The sequence below is a fragment of the Gambusia affinis genome, linkage group LG06 (genome assembly GCF_019740435.1).
Source record: "Gambusia affinis linkage group LG06, SWU_Gaff_1.0, whole genome shotgun sequence".
Classification (NCBI taxonomy): Eukaryota; Metazoa; Chordata; class Actinopteri; order Cyprinodontiformes; family Poeciliidae; genus Gambusia; species Gambusia affinis.
Genome location: NC_057873.1, coordinates 31,457,721 through 31,477,076, shown reverse-complemented (window position 1 = coordinate 31,477,076; position 19,356 = coordinate 31,457,721). Strand labels below are relative to the sequence as shown.

The 19,356-nt window shown below is 40.5% G+C and overlaps 1 protein-coding gene across 1 annotated transcript; it reads right to left on the bottom strand.

Moving 5' to 3' along the window:
• Nucleotides 1-13,044: 13,044 nt before the first annotated feature.
• On the bottom strand, nt 13,045-19,356 carry linc.pou2af1 (lnc RNA pou2af1). Its single transcript, XM_044119502.1, has 5 exons — nt 18,623-19,356; nt 16,835-16,932; nt 16,327-16,369; nt 15,534-15,832; nt 13,045-13,973 (listed from the first exon to the last, which is right to left on the bottom strand). Exons 1-5 carry the CDS (start codon nt 18,627-18,629, stop codon nt 13,626-13,628), a joined length of 795 nt encoding a protein of 264 aa, XP_043975437.1. The 5' UTR covers nt 18,630-19,356; the 3' UTR covers nt 13,045-13,625.

The following is a 19,356-nucleotide window of genomic DNA, read 5'->3' as shown; positions in this document are numbered from 1 at the left end:
GGCAGAGCCTCTCAAGAGACGGAGCTTTAACTCCCATCTCCAGGAGAACTTTGAACAGGTTCCTGGGGAGGTGGGGAACATTGAGTCTGAGTCAACCATGTTCCATGCCTCCAACGTCAAGAAGGCTTATCGGAGATGTGACAGCAGAGTTGTCTGTGCCTGTCATGGCGAAAACTTTCAAACCCGTTGGTGAATGCCATCGGTGAGGGATGCTGTCTGTCTGAAGAAGGAGTTCTTTGTCTCACAAGCTGTAGTCTTGTGAGACATAGAGTCTCAGAATGGAGTCGTAGATCCAGGTGATTGTTGAGGCCTCTACCTGTGTCTTCTCGAGTTTCTCAAGGTGCAAATCAGGCTGAATTGTGTTAAATTCACTGGAGAAATCAAAGAACATGATCCTCACAATGCTGCCTGCTTTGTCCAGATGTAAGTGAGTTTGTTGACGCAGGTGTATGATGGAATCATCAACTCCTACTCCAGGGCGATAAGCAAACTGCAGGAAGTCTTGACATAAGCTTGTCTGCTTTTTCAGGTGGGTCAACAGGAGTCTTTCCAGGACCTTCATGATGCCCAGTGTTCCTCAAGGCTCTTGATGTTGTTAGGGCTGTGTCGGTTGGTATGACTCTGCAACACCTCCCTCAGCTCCAGACTGATATTACCACCTGGCCTCTCTGTCTGACAATAGCAGATGTGAAGAAGTTCCTCCAGGAAATCCACCCCATAAGGCTGCTGGCCCCAACAACCCAACCCAGGGCAAGTACTGAGGGACTGTGCACATAAGCTGTCTGAGGTATTGGCAGACATCTTTAACACCTCACTGTCACTGTCCTGTCATCTGTGCCCACCTGCTTAAAGACTGCCACTATTGTCCCTGTTCCCAAGTGCTTCACAGCCTTTCTTCCACCTCGGATCTCCACACAGCACAATGCAAGAGGAGGGTACTCCTCTTCATGAAGGACTCCACCCATCCTGCACACAGACCCATCCTGCACTCAGGCGCTCCCCTGAGGAAGAAGGCTGAGGAGCATCCAGAGCAAAACCACCAGGCTGAGGAACAGTTTCTTCCCTTCAGCAGTCAGACTGCTGAATTCTTGACCTCAGTTTATTCACATGGAGACATGTAACTACACAAATCACTTAAATTTCTTTTTTGTTCATTTGTTCATTTATTTATTTTATAATTAAAAATTTTTTTAGTGTAGTGGATTTCTTGATCCAGGACTTGAATACAAATTCCGTACCACAAACTATCAAGGTGGTATGACAATAAAAAATCCTTGAATCTTTGGTCCACATTGCCAGCAGTAAGTCAGACTCGTTTCCAGTGAGAGTTGAACTCCACCAAGGCTGCCCTTTGTGGAATGACACTAAAATAAGTGTAAGTCTAATGAACAGAATTGGTGACAAAGAAACATAAGTGAAATTGGTAATAAAATGTTATCGCTTGGCCTCCGGCGCACACACAAAAACACAAGTGTGCCTAGAATAACATAATATAAAAACAGTGTTTTGGTAAATATACATTACATAGTATTTTTCAAGCATACTATGTATGTATTTTTTTAGTGATGGAATTGTTGATGGCCAGTGGGAGACAACTATTTCTGAATCTGGGTGTTCTGCAGCAGATGCTACGGAATCTCCTGCCCAATGCCAACCAGAAGAACAGGCCATGGAGAGGATGGGTGGAATCAGAGAGAATCTGGATTGCTCTGGCTAAGCAGCATATGTGTGCAATGCTATGGGTATGGTGGATTGAAGTCACAATTATCCTCTCCGTTTTCTTCATCACTCTTCGCAGGAACTTCCAGGCTGAGGCCTTGCAGCTCCCAGACCAGATGGAGATGCTGCTGGACAGCAGGCTCTCAGTTGTTCCTCTGAAAAAGGTGGAGAGGATGAGAGGCGGGAGGGAAGCCCTATTTGTCTGTGATGTGAGGTGTCCAGCCAAGGTTGTCTGGAAAAGTCAAAAAAAGTCAATTTTATATAAAACTACCCCTTTAATACAGTAAGCTGTGTGTAATTTAAGCAGAGTAAACCCAAGTGTTCTGAAAGGCTGAGAAGTTTGCTAGAGAACAAACGACATCATGATGACCAAAGAACACAAAAATAGCTGAAAAGCTGGAAGAAACAACTCCCCCAAAAGCCTTCAGCACTGATTGCTCAACTGGGTGAATGATGACTACCCCTCACCTTTCAGTTTGAAAAACCCAAATTTATGTTTGCAGTAGGTTGAATGTTGTGGTTGTGAAGTGCCAATGTGGCCAAATAGCTTTGTATAGCACTGTACCCTGCGACAGACTGGCGACCTGTCGAGGGTGTACCCCACCTCTCGTTCGGAACGTAGCTGGAGATCGGCACCAGCAACCCTCCTGACCCCTCTAAGGGACAAGGGTGAACAGAAAATGGATGGATGGATGGATAGCACTGTACACAATCACACACAAGGAATATTTATATTAGTAAAAATGCTTTGCGAGGATTTTGTGTCCAATTCCTTAAGTAGTTCCTGGTGCAGCACCACCACAGGCAATGGAGGGAAGAGGTTTTCAGTTAGTTTTGGGTCGTTTGATACAGTGTACAGTAATCCCTCGTTTATCGCGGGGGTTACGTTCCGAAAATGACCCGCGATAAGTGAAATCCGCGAAATAGAAAACTTTTTTTTTTTTTTACAATTAGCAACTATTACCTTTTTGCATTCGTATTAAAATTGACTGCTGCTGTCGTCCTTATGTTTTTTTCCTCCTTCTTTATGTAACGAACGGAAGATTCATTGATTCCGTAATGGCGAGCAACGGCTGCATAGCTTTTACCTTCCCTTAGCATGTCCAGAAGTTTAACTTTATCTGAGATAGGTAGCATCTTCCGCCGTTTGGGCCCATCCGCAGGTGCTTTTGTCGGTCCAGGCCGTTTCGTCGACATTATGGGTTTAGGAGATGTTCGAAATTACAAGATAATTTGGCCAACTTAATGTAAATTTGCCAAGCTGTTTTATGTACGTACACATAACTGCACGAGACGACAAAATGATAGCACAATTCGTAGCATGTTTTGATACAAGAAGCGGCAGTGAGTTTTTAGCGAATCAGAATGCAGAGCACAATGCACCAAAAAAAAAAAAAAATGCATTATGAAAATCCGCGAAATAGCGAATCCGCGATAAGTGAACCGCGAAGTGGCGAGGGATCACTGTATTGTGAATGCGAACTACAGACCTGAAAATGTAACAAATGTTGCAATTTTGGTCCGTTGATAGTAAGAGTCTACCGAACTATCCAGTCTAAGTGCACCCTTAGTAACCTTGTTTATCAAGGAATGTTGCAAAATAGATTCCATTTACAGATTAATAGGGGAATCACTTTATGTCTTTACTGCTATGTTGTTTTATGTGGTAGTTAGTGATTAAAAACACCTTTACTTGCCTAAAATCGTCTAATATTTTATTATACTCAAAATCAAGTAAGTGAAGACAAGTCATCAAATTATTCAATAAAGATGACATTTAAAGAAAAAAGAATTCTTATCAGAATTGGTAACAGTGATAGAAGCCCTGTATTTAATTTAATTTCATCATATTGATACTGAAATGTATAGCAAACCCCAACTTTACCACACTGCGAAAAGGAAAAAAAAGATGAATGGAACTTGTTGCTCCACCAAGGGTGTTAACAGAGCAGTGCTATCTAAAGTCAGGCTGGTTCAGCCTTCGCTTGAACTGTTTGACATGTAAATAGAACTTTCCTGTCACTTATTCAACACACTGCAGCGTGTGTACGACTTAATAAGCTTCTCTTTCCGTCATCAGTCTTGGGTGTATGTTGGACCCTACATGCTGAAAACAGCAAAGATATAAACAGTCCTTGATTTACTCAATGAAGCAACACTTTGTGATATGATAATACACACCTATCAGTGTTGCACCTATCAGTTGGAATTTAGAGTGTGCTAATATGTTTACTTCTAAACAAAGAGGTATTGTGAGGTTGTGATAAAAGTGCATCCCAGGCTTCATTCCAACAACTGGAACTGTTGAAGGAGGGGGAATTCAGAGATGTTGATCTTCTTGATTAAAAATTAACAAGTTCAAAAAACGCTTTGCTTCTAGACTTAAAGGACATGACTTCATAAATCTGATAATAAACTTCAAAGAAGTGTCATAAATTTGTGTCCATAAGCTTTGTGTGCTTTCTTATCATTACTTTTTTACAGTGTGTGCTTCAAAGAAACCTACTGTACAACATCTGCAATAAACACTTCTAGTCTTAAAAGGACTAGTTGAACATGTTGACCTATATATATATATTGCAATTTTCCTATCTCCTAAAAAATTGCTTCTTGTGATATGCCAAAACTCATAACTACTTCAAAAATTTACATCTTTTCTTATTTTTCACACATGGAGGTCACCATTTTTTCACCAATGGATTGATGTCGAATAATGGTCCATGTGGTCCATAATGGTCCAACACTTTGTTTCCTTTTAGCCGGTGTGCCTGTGTGGCTACTTCTTTCAATAGACAGACAGCCAGACAGACATGGGTTGTTGGCTAGTGGGTGGTAAGGATTCAGGCAATGGACCTAGGTAATAGCGTAAATAGTGATTCTAATGAACATCTTAAAGTACAGGCAACACAGGTGAGCAAGAAACTACAAACTCATTGGTAGCACTGGAAAACTTAATGAGACAATCACCCGACGCAAGACAAACCACGACCAAGATCTGACGGGGAACAAGAGACACAAGTGGGTTTAAACACACAGGGAACAGTGATGTCCAGTGAGGTTTGTAGCTGGTGAGGCACTGACTTAATCAGATTTTAAAATATAGACCCCCTGCATGTTATTGTTTATATACAGAAATATCGCGCATGCTGGCAATGCTGGAGGGCAAAAAGACTATATTTTCACATGCAATCCATGGCCTGGATGGCATGTGCTTCCGTGGTAGAATAATTTCGTTAATTCAATGAAACTTGGAAATGTAGGTATTATTAATGTAGTGCAATACTCCACAGCAAAAGAAGAAAACTGAAGTACCTCTCAAAACCATTTCTTTCTCACGCTCTGTATCGGCCAAGCTAACGCAGACTCGTTGCCATAGCAACTGACAACAACACAACTTCAAGATTCAACACCAAAAGACACTCAATATTTTCCATGCAATGGTACTCAGAGGGGCTCAGAGTACTATTACTGGTAAACACTCAGGCGATGAAGTGCTGACAGTCTGCTCCTCTTGAGCTCCAGGGATAATGAGATGATGAGACACAGGTGTGCTGAACTGTGTGCTCCCCTCCAAGACAGCAGCCTCTGACGCCATCTGGTGGACAAAGTGTGAAGCAGCAGGCAAGCAGGAAAAAACAAAAACCCACATTACTGATAACTATTGTCAGTAGTCCCTAACGTTAAAATGACCAGGCAGCATGTAATCATATATACATGTATGTATTATTGTTATAAAGGCTAAGCCAAGAAAATGTATGTTTGTATCAAAGAAGTAGCCATTCATGTTACTCTGTACCCGTGAAGTAGCTCCCAGTCTCAAAAAGGTTGGTGACCCCTGACTTAGATGAATGGATCCAGTGGATGAAACGGGCACGGACAGCGGAGGGAACATAGATTGTGTAAGACGGCCAGGTTTCCGGAGCGGGTTCAGACTGTTGTGCTTGCTTGATAAGTCCCCAATTTCCCAAAAGACGGCAGCTACGTTACAACTGGGAGGCAGGATTGTGGCTAGGGTCTTGGAGAAGAGATAGGGCATCCGGTTTTATGTTTCAGGAACCTGGGTGATAAGAAATGGAAAGATTGAATCTAGAGAAGAACAAGGACCAATGGGACTGACGGGGTTTAATCTTTTAGCGGACTGAAGGTAGGAGAGGTTCTTGTGATCCGTCCAGACCAGCACAGGATGTTCAGCACCCTCCAACCAATGCTGCCACTTCTCCAGGGCTAGCTTAATGGCCAGCAGTTCATGGTCCCACACGCCGTAGTTGCGTTCGGGAGGAAACAATTTGAAGGAGAAAAAGGCACAAGGATGGGTCTTGATATCAAGATCAGAAACTTCAGAAAGAACGGCCCCAACTCCGGAATCTGAAGCATCAACTTCAACTATGATCTGTTTGGAGGAATCTGGTTGATAAGGATTGAAGCATTGGAGAACAGAGACTTTAATTTTTTGAAGGCTGAGTCAGTCTCAGGAGTCCAACTAAAAGCGGTCTTGGTAGATGCTAGAGTGGTTAAGGGTAAGGCATTCTGGCTGTAATTTTGAATGAAGCGACGGTAGAAGATGGCAAAACAGACAAATTCAGTTAAATGATGTTTATTTAAACAATATTACAAGATGGGTTGAGAAGATATGATCCCTGGGACAGGCTCATGGAGTCGTCTGCACACTAAGGGACAGCAAAAGGAGATGGTGAGTTTGAGTTAGTCGGGACAGGGAACTGCGACATGAATTAGATTGATCTTAGTTGTAAAGATAATAATCTCCGTCAGGGAGAGGGTAGCCAGTGGGTTAGGGGCTTTGGTCACTTTATGTGCGTCTTTGAGAAGATCCCAGTTCCAGAGGGGAGGCTCAGTCGAGCAAGATCTGGGTGAAGATGTGGGGCTTGACAGGTCAGTTCAGGCATGGAGGGAGACAGAGGAGTGATCTGCCAGCCAGAAAATCCAGAAACTGCTTGTGATCAAACTGAGGTGGTGATGGTGAGACTCGGGCAACCCGTGGGTACAGCGTCACGAGGGGAGAGAATCCGCAAAGCCAGAATAAGGTTTTCACAAGGAGGATCGACGGTGTCATGAGGAGAGGAAGGCAACAAGAGAAATCATTTCTTGGGAGAAACACAAAGAGTTAACTCAGGGGGGCTCAGAGTACCATTACTGGCAAACACTCAGGCGAAGAAGTGCTGACAGTCTGCTTCTCTTGAACTCCAGGGATATTGAGATGATGAGACACAGGTGCGCTGAATCGTGGGCACGCCCCTCCAAGATGGCAGCCTCTGACGCCATCTGGTGGATGAAGGGTAAAGCAGCAGATGAACAGGAAAAAAACAAAAAACCCATAAAGAAGACCAAAACCCCTGTTCCCAACACCTTCTTTCAGACTGAAAATGTGTGATCTATGATTATATCAGAAAAATTCGTCCATAGTCTCTCTGGGTTGATACCTGCCACCACTTAGAGCAAACCTGATCAACCTGAAGGCTTAGCAGACATGATAGAATTATCTGGACCTTTTACCTCAGCATTTTTAAATACAGTGAAGTTACGAAGAATCAAAAACTCTGTCAAAAATAACGCTAAAATGTTTTCTGAAGAAAATAGTGTTGAGGTTAATAATCTCACACCCTTGTGGAAAAATTTATTTATGGTCTGATAAAACCATATCAAAATTTGTCCACAATTCCAATTGTAATACAAGCAACAGTGATAGCAACATCGTTTGTGGTGGTAAGCTCAAAGTAACAGTTAGTTTTGAACTAAAACTTTTAGTTGTCTGCTAGAGAGGTGAAGATAAAGAGTAGTTTACTTTTCAGATTCTCATTGAGTCAAAACTCATTGAGAATTTTGACTGAATGAGTTAAAATTGAATCAATTTTATCTAAATTTTAAATTGAGTTAAAATATTAAATTTTAGCAAAAGAATGATTTTTTAAGAGGAAAAGAGAAAGTTTGGAACAGTCCAGCCAAAGTTCACAGGTAAATTCAATAGCAACTCTTTGGGTTCACCTGAAAAAGACAAAACACAATCACAATCCATTAAATTTGGAGAGTGGGCAAACCTGGTCATATATCGGTAATTTAAAAGGGGTGTTATGATTGTCTTTGAAAAATGATCATAACGTGAATATTTTTCAAAGATCAAGTTGCCTCAACTTGATCTTTGAATCAAGTTGAATTGAGACTCCCAACAAAGACTTTGGATGCTGAAACTGAATTAAGTGCGCTTCAACAAACAATTAGTTTATGATGTGAATACTTCTGGAGCCAAGTAATGCACTCACATTGTTACATATTTCCTTCTTACATTTATTTTGTTCAGCTTAATTGCACATAATAAATGACAGATCACTTTGTTTGATCATTTGTTTGTCTTTAAAAAGTAAACAAAAGGCAGAATAAATTTCACATTCAGAAAAGAAAATCCATAATAAATGAATTTTTAAAGATGTGGGTTTTAAGTATCATGTCATAGCAAGAATCACAGATTTTTCCTATTTATGAAAAGATCTATTGGAAATATATTCTTCAGAAAAGTGGTTAATTAATTTCATTTCAAATGAGGCTCAGCAGCTCATTTGAGCTCTTTTGACAGCTCTGGTCAAAACAAACTTTTCATTCACCTTTTCTGCTTGACCTATTTTTCTAATCTAAGTCCTGTTTTGAATGATTGACAGCAATAGATCCTGCAGATCAGTAATTAAGGGAACAATGCTCTGTGGTACATTTGACTGTAAAATGAATTTATGATTTTTTTATGGAGGTTTTTCTATGAAGAAAAGGTCATAAAAACTTTTTTTTCATTCTGGTCTGCATGCTAAACGTCACAACCAGGAAATAAAAGCCAACGGAGTTGCTTTCTTGGCTGTCGGCCTGGACGTTTTTTCACCCTAAGCCAGCAGTCCTGAGCCTCCAGTGGGGGATTTCCACAGGTTTCGGCTCAGCAGGAACAAACAAGACATGTTCAGCATGTTCAGCCACCCTGAGAGGTTTGCTATCAGTGGATTTTAGTTGCAGAGCTTGGGAAAAGGTATAAAATGCTGCAATAACCAACATCATTTTACACTCACTAAAGCTATGTTTTTATTTGTTTTTGTTGAGGCATTTAAATACCAAGCTTCTTTGATTCAGAGGTTGGCCTACCTGACACCAAAAGGTCAAGTACGTACTTGACACTGCAAGCATTTAAAGGCTTCAGTTTTCCAAATTTGACGAAGCTTGTCATTTTAATGAAGAGAGATGTCTCACACCAAACATTCACTTTTGCTACTGATGTGTTGGGAATAAGCTGAAAGTAGACATGAGACAGTCTGAGAGGATTTATTTTTTTCTTTTTCTTTTCAGAACTGCACAGGTGTTTTTGTTTATTAAAAATAATTTGCAAAGTAAAGTTGAACAGTTAAACACAAGAAAAACAAGAACAAAGCTATCTATCTATCTATCTATCTATCTATCTATCTATCTATCTATCTATCTATCTATCTATCTATCTATCTATCTATCTATCTATCTATCTATCTATCTATCTATCTATCTATCTATCTATCTATCTATCTATCTATCTATCTATCTAACAGTGAGTGATTGGAATTATGTTGGACAAAGTAGTACTTAACAAACTTGACTTTTGGATTTTTATTAATAGCAACCCTACCAGTAATGACAAAATGTTTTCATTATGTATGTGTTCACTTCTGGATGCCTTCCTTTGTGATCTAACCCTAACCCTGTGTCTCCTCTCATTTCAAGACACGCCCAGTCTCTCTACAGACTAATCTGATTGCTCTGCTGTTCCAGCTGCTTTTTTTCCCGTTTGTAAAATGGTAGTTTCCCTCCAGAATGACACATGGCAAAAACCGCCGCCACCATTTTGTCAGAGCTACTGTCCCATATACCACTGATAGTGAGATGAAGCTTCATGATGAACTGAGGTTTTCCATCAAACTGTTTGACACATGAGCTGATGCACCAATGTGCTTCATATGCTCTACTGCAACATCAAGTGGACAATAAATCCACAACAGGCAAAGTGAAAATTTCATGCTCTTTAAAGCTTTAAATTGAAGAACAAGTGACTTTTGTGAAGCCAATAATTAAATCCTGAATATTTTCTGTTTTTATGATACAAAGGCTGGATCAAAAGAAAAACTGAAAACAAATTGAGGAGCGGGTAAAGATTTGAGCTTGTTACTTTGTAACCTTTGTTATGTCACAAGAGACAACATTTAATTACAATTAATATTTATTTTTATGCTTAAGAATATTTTTTTTGCTATGTACTTTTAGTATGGTGTCTTGTCTTTATGCAGGGCTCTACAATGCTTCCACCCTGATTAGGCCCTTTCATTGCATCAAAGTTAATTTGAACTTTGCCTTTTAAAACAACATAAAGTAGGTAAAACAAATTAGACCAACAGGTCTACTGTGTTGATCTTTTTTGAAATCATCATAGAAAGTAAATTAGGAGATATCAAAATGTTGCCAGGCATGACAAATTTTGATCCATTGCAAAAATGGTGCTCAAACAAACTGCAAACATGCACACAATGAAATCCTTTTTTCCTGATCTTTATTTTGATTTACAAGCAAACTGACAAACCAGTTGCTTAATCAGTACTGCCTGATTGAAAGGCTTCAAACGTGACCGCCTGTTCCATCAACACAAGCCTTGATGTGGGCTTCATAAAAATCCACCTTGATTACTTGACACCTCGACAGAAGAGACATCACTACTATATAGGCAGACTACAGTTCTAAAATTCCTTCTGTTCTCTGGTTGGTCAGGAAATCCATCTCAGTGGGAGAAATCCCAGACAGAGCACTGAAGGGAGATGAGAACTGAGCAGAATTGTGAAGGACGGTAATGGGCAGGCGTGGAACCAGGGTTGACTGTTTGGATTCTGATGATGGTGGAATAATGTGGGACTAAACTTTTAGGATATTTGCTGGTGTTTGCAGAGATTGGAGTGAGGGAGGGATTAATCTTTCTTGCAGTTGATGTCAAGACATGATCTTTTCATCTATTCCGCTCAACTCCCCTGGTATTACTATCCTTGTGTTTGCTAGGTGTGTGTTTTTCAATGACTTGTTGTGTGTGATGTGTGAAGTCAATTTTAAATGCAAAAACAAACTGTTTGCTTTTCACAAGGGCTGAACATGCAGCATCTAAACTAAACCCTAAACAATAAAAATAAATGACAAGAAGTCATGATGCAGGAGGTGAAGCGGTTTGTCTCAGGTTTCTGCACGTCTGCACACAGCAGTCATACTGAATCCAACATGTCAACATAACTACCAAAGTCAGTCTGCATATTACAGCCCACTCTCTTGAACTTCAATGTCAGTGACACTAGGTTTTCAAAAATGCTTTCTAATTTAAAACCGAAAAGTACAGCATGCATGTATATAATCTTAGCTCTCTTTCTTTATCTAGTAGAATCAGTTGCACTTTGGAATTCATCGGCATCAAAAAACAAAATTAATCTGTACAGATTCTGATGTTGTCTGAACGCCTCAGAGATTCATTAGAGAGCAGCAAAAAGTATCATGAAGGACAGGGAGCACAGCAGATGGGTCAAGGAAAAGGTTATGGCAAAGCCCAAAGAATAAGTTATAAAATCATGTCCTAAGCTCTGTTTAATCGATCATCTGAAGTTAGGAAGAGTGTGGAAGTCTACATGTCGCATAAGGAGAGTCAGTTTCCAGGCCAACAGTAAGTCATACATATCTAGCTACGTTTCCATTACAAATGTGCTCAAAACATTTCTCCAATGCTGAAAAAGCAAAATTTCACAATTGCAGTCCAGTCTGTCCATTTTTAGTGAGGGTGACGTACAAACTGAAAGTAACAGTGTTTTGTTACTTCCAGATTTGGTGGAGCTGGAGGGACCGGGTCCACTCTGGGAGACAGTGGTTCTTGGTGTGTGAAAGCACACCTTCTTGTGGGTCAGAGGAAGGTGGGATGTTTGTATAGTATAAGGTCAGGAGATTATGACGACAAGCTTGTTCCTGAGCTAAACCTGTTGAAGAATGTGTTCAGCTCACTTGCTCTGTCCAGACTTCCATTGATCTGATCCTCCTTTTGCTTGAAGCCTGTGATCTTCTTCATCCCTGATCACACATCTCTGATATTGTTCCTCTGAAGTTTTTTCTCCAGCTTCTTCCTGTACTTTTCCTTGCTGTCTCTTATCTTGACTGTGAGCTGCTTCTGTATCCTCCTCACTAACTCCTTGTCTCGTTCCCTATAGGTTCTTTTTCCTGTTGTTTAAATGTTCCTTTAGTTCCTGATTTCTGGTGATCCAGGGTTTTTCATTCAGGAAGCATCTTACTGTTCTGGTGTGGATGCTGCCGTCCGCACGTTTATATAGTCTAGTGAGTCACACTCAGTCATGGCTCTGATGTCATCTCCATGTGGCTGGCACAGAGTAGTCCAATATTGCAGTATTTTACATATATTAACAGGCACACTTGTTTGAAAGCTTACCTTATTATTCTTTAAAAGAAGCAAGTCAAAGTGGAAGCCATGAGGCTTCCCTCCATTCTCCATCCTGTGTGCTGAACTGTTCCATTACTGAGCAGAAAGGACTAAACTGCGCAGTGAAAGAGGTGATGTAACTTACTGTTTGTGAGTGAGCTTAGCTCTAGATAACATAATTCTCACTCTAAACAATAACTACTTTTGTGTTTTACAAAATTCAAGTAATTGTTGCTTCATAAGTCTTGATAGATCCAACAGCTACCTTGATCTTTAATCAAGGTAGCTGTTGGATGTTAGTGCAGATTTTTTTACTGCATTTTAATGACAGATTTCTATGGAAGATTATTTCACTTGTAACAAGACATTATAAGCTGAATAGTCCATCAGTGCAACTAGTACATTTTCATCAATAATAAGCTATTGTTTACTTAAAACAAGCTCCCATATCTTGCTGAAAAGTTACTTGTAAGTTAGTTTTGTCTTACTTCAAGTGTACTAAGATATTTTCACAAGAGACTAGACCAAAAATACTTGGTAAGACTTTGTGTTTTTGCAGCAAACCTTGCAATAGTATTTATGCTGTTTAAACTTTCCCACATTTTGTTACTTTTTAATATTATACACAGCAGGGTTCTCAAGTCTTTTTATACATAGAAATCTGAATAATTTGCTATGCATTTGTATTCAAGCCTCCTGAGCCCATCATTTTCAGTCTATAATTTTTTCTTTGTTTTTTGCTAAAAGAAAAAAATAAATAAAAATCCACTCCACACACCTGTTTTATTCGTGTAACCTATTTTTATTGTGAATAATAACAAATCATGTGTACTAAAATAAATCAAGGCTGTGAAAAACAATTATAGAAAACTATCTGTTTAATGGGTATTAAACAATCAGTCACTCCAGTGCAGCGTCCAGCGGTCAGAGAACAAACTGAAATGCAAAGCAGACCATGAAAACAAACAGTCCAGCTGAGTAGACGAGGGGAGTCACATTTAAAGAGCAAAAACACAAAATCTTACCAAGTAATTTTCTTCTAGTTTCTATTGCAAATATCCTAGTATACTTGCAATAAGACAAAACAAACTTAAAAGTAACTTTTCACAAAGAAATAGGAGATTGCTTTAACTAAATTATTTCTTAATATTGATGAAAAAGTACTAGTTCCACTGGTAGATTATTTCACTTATAACATGGGAAATGTGAAATAATAAGTGAAATAATCTGCCAATGGAACTAGTATTTTTTTATCAACATTAAGAAATTATTGATTTGAAACGATCATATTTTTGCTGAAAAGTTCATTTTAAGTTGCTTTTGTCTTATTGCAAGTATACTAGGATATCTGCAATAGAAACTAGAACAAAAATACTTGATAAGATTTTGTGTTTTTGCAGTGTACAAACAGAATACAATGTAATACTGCTGGAACTCCTCATCATAGAATATTGTAACACATTTCAGAGCCCAGAGGGAAATCCTTCCTGAAGTAGCTCTCCTCCACAGGCTGGATGTAGGGATAGTCTGTGGGGAGGTGGTAGGGGGCGTACTCATCGAGGGGGGCGCTCTCCAGCTGGGCCGGCCAGCAGCCAGCCACATTGTCCTGATGGGGGCTGCAGTACTGATAGGGGTAGCGTTTTGAGAGGAAGCCGTGGAAACTGGACTCCATCCTGGTTGGTGAGTCATAGCAAGATGAGGAGGAAGAGGAAAAGGAGTCCTGAGGGGAGTAGCTGTTGGAATCCAAGGGGGTGTAGAGTGTCAGGGACTCTGACAAGGAGCAGGCCGCCTGGAAGAGGGGAGGGAACAACCAGCAGACGTAGAGCGTTAGTCTGAGTAGAAGTTGTCATGGAAACAGGACACAGCGAGAAAGAGTGAGACTTTAACTCTGCTTGAGCCAAGAAAATGTTTGGTCACAGATTAGTGTGAAAATCCCCTTGCAGTCAGCGCAGCCTTTACTTACAGTTTATTGTAAATTGTGTTAATTATTGGAGATAACATTTATATATTTGAACAATGTCTGAAATATAGTTAAAAAGTGAAAGAGTCCAGATTTTTTCCTACATTTGTCTTCCTCAGATGCACTTCTCCTTTACTCTGAGTACGGTAGGTTATTTTGGAAAGGTTTTCATGGCTCTTATGATCTTTACTTGACAATTGTCAGAAAGGAAAGTGGGTCATGAGAGAGTGTGAAGACATGGAAGTCATTGCACCAAGACTCGAACCTGTGGCAGCAACATCTAGGACTGATGTTGCTGCCACAGGTAAGTCACGCTTTACCACTGAACCACCCATGAGTATGTTATTTTTAATAAGAGCAGAGTATCATGTTTCTTTATGTTTACTGTACAGTCTCAATTCTTATTTTCACAGACTTTTATCTTTGCGTGACTCTGTGTTTGTCTTCAACTAGCAGCTGGTCCCACAGTGGGACTGTAAAGGATATTTCTGTTCTGTTTTATATTCTATCAGAAAATGCCTGCATGAAAATGTCTTATAAAGTGAAATTGTAAAGTGGTTTGTTGTGGTATATTTTGGCTAAATCGTAGTTTGACTAAAATTAGAGGCCAAAAATATAGAAACAGATTTATTTCCAACATATTAAAATAACAAATGGCAATCTAACCATCCATTTTCTAACAGGTGCTGGTGTCTATCCCCAGCTAACGTTCTGGGCAAGAGGCGGGTCACCCTGGACAGGTCGCCAGTCTGTCGCAGGGCAACACAGACACACACAGGACACACAATCATGCACACACACACACCTAGAGAGGATTTAGAGAGCCCAATTAACCTGACAGTCATGTTTTTGGACTGTGGGAGGAAGCCGGAGAACCCGGAGAGAACCCACCATGCACAGGGAGAACATGCAAACTCCATGCAGAAAGATCCCGGGCCGGGAATCGAACCCAGGACCTTCTTGCTGCAAGGCAACAGCTCTACCAACTTCACCACTGTGCAGCCCAAATCCAATCAACATAATTATGAGATTTTATGATTTTTAAAGTTTTTTTTTTGTTTCATTTTAGTTTTATGATTAATGTTAGCATTTTATTCAAGTGATTTGGCAAATTTGGTTGTTGTTTTGTTAGCTTGCTTCTTTGCCTTTTAAGCACACTGAGTCACATTTGGTTGTCTAAACTGTTTTTTTTTATTTTGTGATTGCAACGATAAACTGAAGTAATTTACTTGATTCTTGGATGGTTGTATTCGCTCCTTAATTTTGCGACAAACTGATATGTGAAATGTGGAGTAACACAAAAGTTGTAAATAAAAATAAGAGTGACGCCTTTTGGATTTGCTAAACATAGAAGAGATGCTTTTCATGAAGGAAGACTCGAAGACTCACCATCCCTTGGTCGTAGTAGTCCACGTCTGAGGAGATCGCGTGACTCCAGGGCAGCGGGGAGGATGTGGGCAGAGGAGGCAGGGAGTTGTAGTCCATGGCTCCTCTGGAACTGAGACCGTAGTCGTTGCTGGGCAACATCAAGTCCCCGAACTGCTGCTGCTGGGGGTCGCAGAACGCGCTCGCCTGCATTTGCAGGCTGCACGAGCTCTTAGTGACAGGGAGGGAGGGCGCGCGCAGCTGCAGGGCCCGAGAGCTCATGTCCGCCGGAGGGGCGGCAGGAGGAGGGTCCTCGTGACAACCTAATGAGATCAGATTTTAAATAAATTAGATTAGTGCAATGAACTGCAGATTAATCAGCAATAACATGAGACAATGCGGCACGCTGACGCAGAAGCTGCCCTGTCTTCCTGTATTCAGACCGCAGCTTGCTGTCTGAGCTCTAACACCAGTTCAACTCCGTGATGTCATGGCGACAGCAGCAACTGACACTCTGGAGCGTTTAGGCTTAAAGCTGACAGTCATTTACAGCAGTTGCATTCCGACAAGCCCTGGCCGACCCCGGCTTTCATCTGAGAGCTGCACTCCTCGGGGTCAGAGCAGGTCAAGGCAGGTTCCTGCCTGTCAGCACACCGGGCATGCAGCGCGCTGCCCGGGATCTGAGATCAAGCTGCGGATCGTATAACCGCGGCATGTAGGCAGGGCAGACACATGACTTCAGATTTTATAGAGATTGACTGAAAACATTCAAATGAATGTAGCTTTAAAATGTTCTAAACTTTGATGTTTTACTTACTTTGGTGCACTGACGGACAACTTTCCTTTTGCTCCAAGTAAACCTGCAAAAACAGTCAGCCAGCAGGAGGATGGTTGGATCATATGGAGGAGGAGGAAACGGACAGTTAGAGTTTTGTACAGGCTTACTGTACATACCGCCACCTTCCTTAAATAATGGTCTTTATTTAGTTAGTTTTCCCTCATAAATCCTCTTTTGGAAAAAAAAAAAAAAAAAAAAAAAAAAAGATGTGGCGATTTCATGTTTTTGCAATAAATAAATAAATATTAGAATCACTTTATTCTAGAAGGTTAGAATATGTATATATTTTTTTGCTGTTAAACATTTTCCAGATTTGCTTATTGCCGCAAGGGCGGTTGGTGATTTACTGGGTCAGGTTCCTGCGGGGGCAGCAGAAGAATGGCAGTTGTGTGCGTGTGCGTGTGTGTGTGTGTGGGGGGGTCTGTGCGTGTGTGTGTGTGGGCGTGAGGGTGCGGGTGTATGTGTAGGTGTGTGTTGTGGTGTTTACCGGTTGGGGTTTCCTGCTGGCCTCCTTTGCTCTGTGCCTCTGCAGCAGCTCTTTGACCGTGGTCTTCACCCGGACGCCCTGATACACACGTTGCTTTTCTGCACAGAAAAACCACCGGAACGAGTAAGACCTGTTGACCAAACACTCTCTGTCTCACAAACACACAACTGCCTTCAACCGCTCAGCAAACCCCGAGTAGAGGAAGCCCTTTCTGAGATCAAACATCTAAACACTCACAGCCATAAAATAAAGTAAATTAAAATCCCCGTGTTGTGTTTCATCTTTTATTCCGTTCTATAATAATAATAATAATAATAATAATAATAATAATAATAATAATAATAATAATAATAATAATAATAATAATAATAGTAATTTGCAAGTACATTTTTAAGTTATTTGTATTTTTGAACGTTTTCTAAGCGTAAAGCCCATTTGTCCCGCTCCATGCGCGCTTGGCTACAGAATCCTTTCTGGGTTCTCGGAGTTTCCTCAAACGCCCCTCTGCTGAGTCTCAGGCTGCGGCGCTTTTCTGATCTGTTTAATCCCCACTCAGCGCAGATCAGGAAGAAAAGAAAGGAATGTAAATCGGCACAAAATACCGACACAGTAAGTACTTTTTTCTACGAAAATCGCTCACGGGATGGATTAATTACTAACTTTAACGCATTTATTACAGTTAAACCGTCTTGTTAATTTGTGTAACTGATCTTAAAAAGGCTTTGGAGAAAGTTAATAAGGCGATCGGACCAAAAAACTTTTTTAAAAAGTACTGAAAATGTTTAGTCGTGCTCCGCAGAAGTTTAAAAGCACATGAACGCACTGGGTGTGTGTCGACAAATAATACTCAGGAATTTTCTTCAGTTTCATGATGATCAGATGTTATGTTGTGGAAAAAACGTTTCAGCTATTTCATGTCGGGGTTGTTTACAATTCAACCTCCCAATCAACTCTTCTCCAGAATCTCTTATGTTATTTAAATGTCCCCTTACCCTTTCTTTGAATGCATGACGGTATAAACCGACAACGTTTGCACAAGAGATCATTTACAAGATTTCTAAAACAACAAACAAAATAATAATGAAGCTTAGAAAGCTTAGAAAGCGTTAAATATGCGGAGCGTAATTTGGCCCGAAAGGCACAAATTAATGGATTGGTGAAGAAATTTGATAAGACACGAAAGGCTCGGGTTCAAAACCTCCTCTGATAAATATTCATATAGTTAAATGCTTCTCTTTGATTTGTTTTAAACGTGGGGAAATAGTGGGCTAAAATGACACGCAGACACATCCCACTCAAACGCCCTGTTACGCACAAGCAGTTCGGGCAGAGCGCCGAAGTCTTAAATCTTAGCTCCACTGGCAAATCACCTCGATCAAAAATGTGTGCAAAAAAACTCTCATCTACGTGTCCTGGAGTGCGTCAACGAACGCTCAGGGTGAACTAAAACGTTCTATAAAATTTATAAAGGTCGGTTAAGCCTCAGGAGCTGAAAGTCCGCAGGACACATCCAGCTTCACAGGCAGGTGGCAATTAAATATAACACTCCCCAAATAAGGCTGAAAAAAAGATGTTTTCACATTCAGGAATTATTGTAAACGTGCATAAAAGTGAACATCTAAGAAAAACAGCCATCCACGTTTTCTACACACTCCAACATGTCCTTACTTTCACTCACACAACATGTATTTCTTAAACCAACATTAGCATTTCTTTTCTTTTCTTTCTAACAGGACAAAGACCAAAAAATGAGAATCTTCAAATAGAAAAATCCAACGCATAACTCACCAGACATGATGGCTGAGATGAGGAGAGGATCCCTGGAGAAGACCTTTGGATCTCCACAACGTTCTATTCTGCCTCAGCAAAATGGCCAAGAACGAAATTTCTATAAAAGTCTCCAAAAACAACAAATCTGATGTGTTCCAGTGGGATCAGAGCATACAACAATATTGTGATAAAGCTGGGGAGATATTAGTTTGAGATTTTCTTCCTCCTTGCCTACTATTTAAAACCCCTAGAACTCAATGATTTGACAATGATTTGATTGCGCGTTACTTACAATTTGAATATTCAGAAGCAACGCTCTCAAATCAATTTTTCAATAAAAATAACTACCCAAGGACTTTGTAAAAGCCCCACTTTAATGTACTATAGCTGTGTTTTATGCTTTGGTGAGAAAAAAAACACACTTTTATCAATTTTATGCTCCTTTTGGCATATCAGAGCATCACAGCCCTTAATACACACACCAGCTTATAGATGACGCTTTTTGCGCACATTTAAAGGTGAATTTCACCTCAAATCTGACCTCACATACCCACTGATGAACCATCCGCACAAGAAATGTGTGAAATGTTCATTTTTAAAGGTTTTATGGGAAAGAAAAACGCACAAAAGTAGGATAGAAGGGGGCGGGGCAAATGGCAGCAGCCATCTTTGCCATCGCAGGCCTTGAGCTGCTGCAGCAAGTGGTTCCAGAGTTCTGAGCTGCTGCAGGCGGGAGGCACTGAGCTGCTCTG

Coding starts and splice junctions, on each gene's coding strand:
- linc.pou2af1 (XM_044119502.1), bottom strand. Junction 15,833..16,326: donor TTGTCCGTCAGTGCACCAAA/GTAAGTAAAACA, acceptor TGATCTCATTAG/GTTGTCACGAGGACCCTCCT. Junction 13,974..15,533: donor ACTACTACGACCAAGGGATG/GTGAGTCTTCGA, acceptor CCCCTCTTCCAG/GCGGCCTGCTCCTTGTCAGA.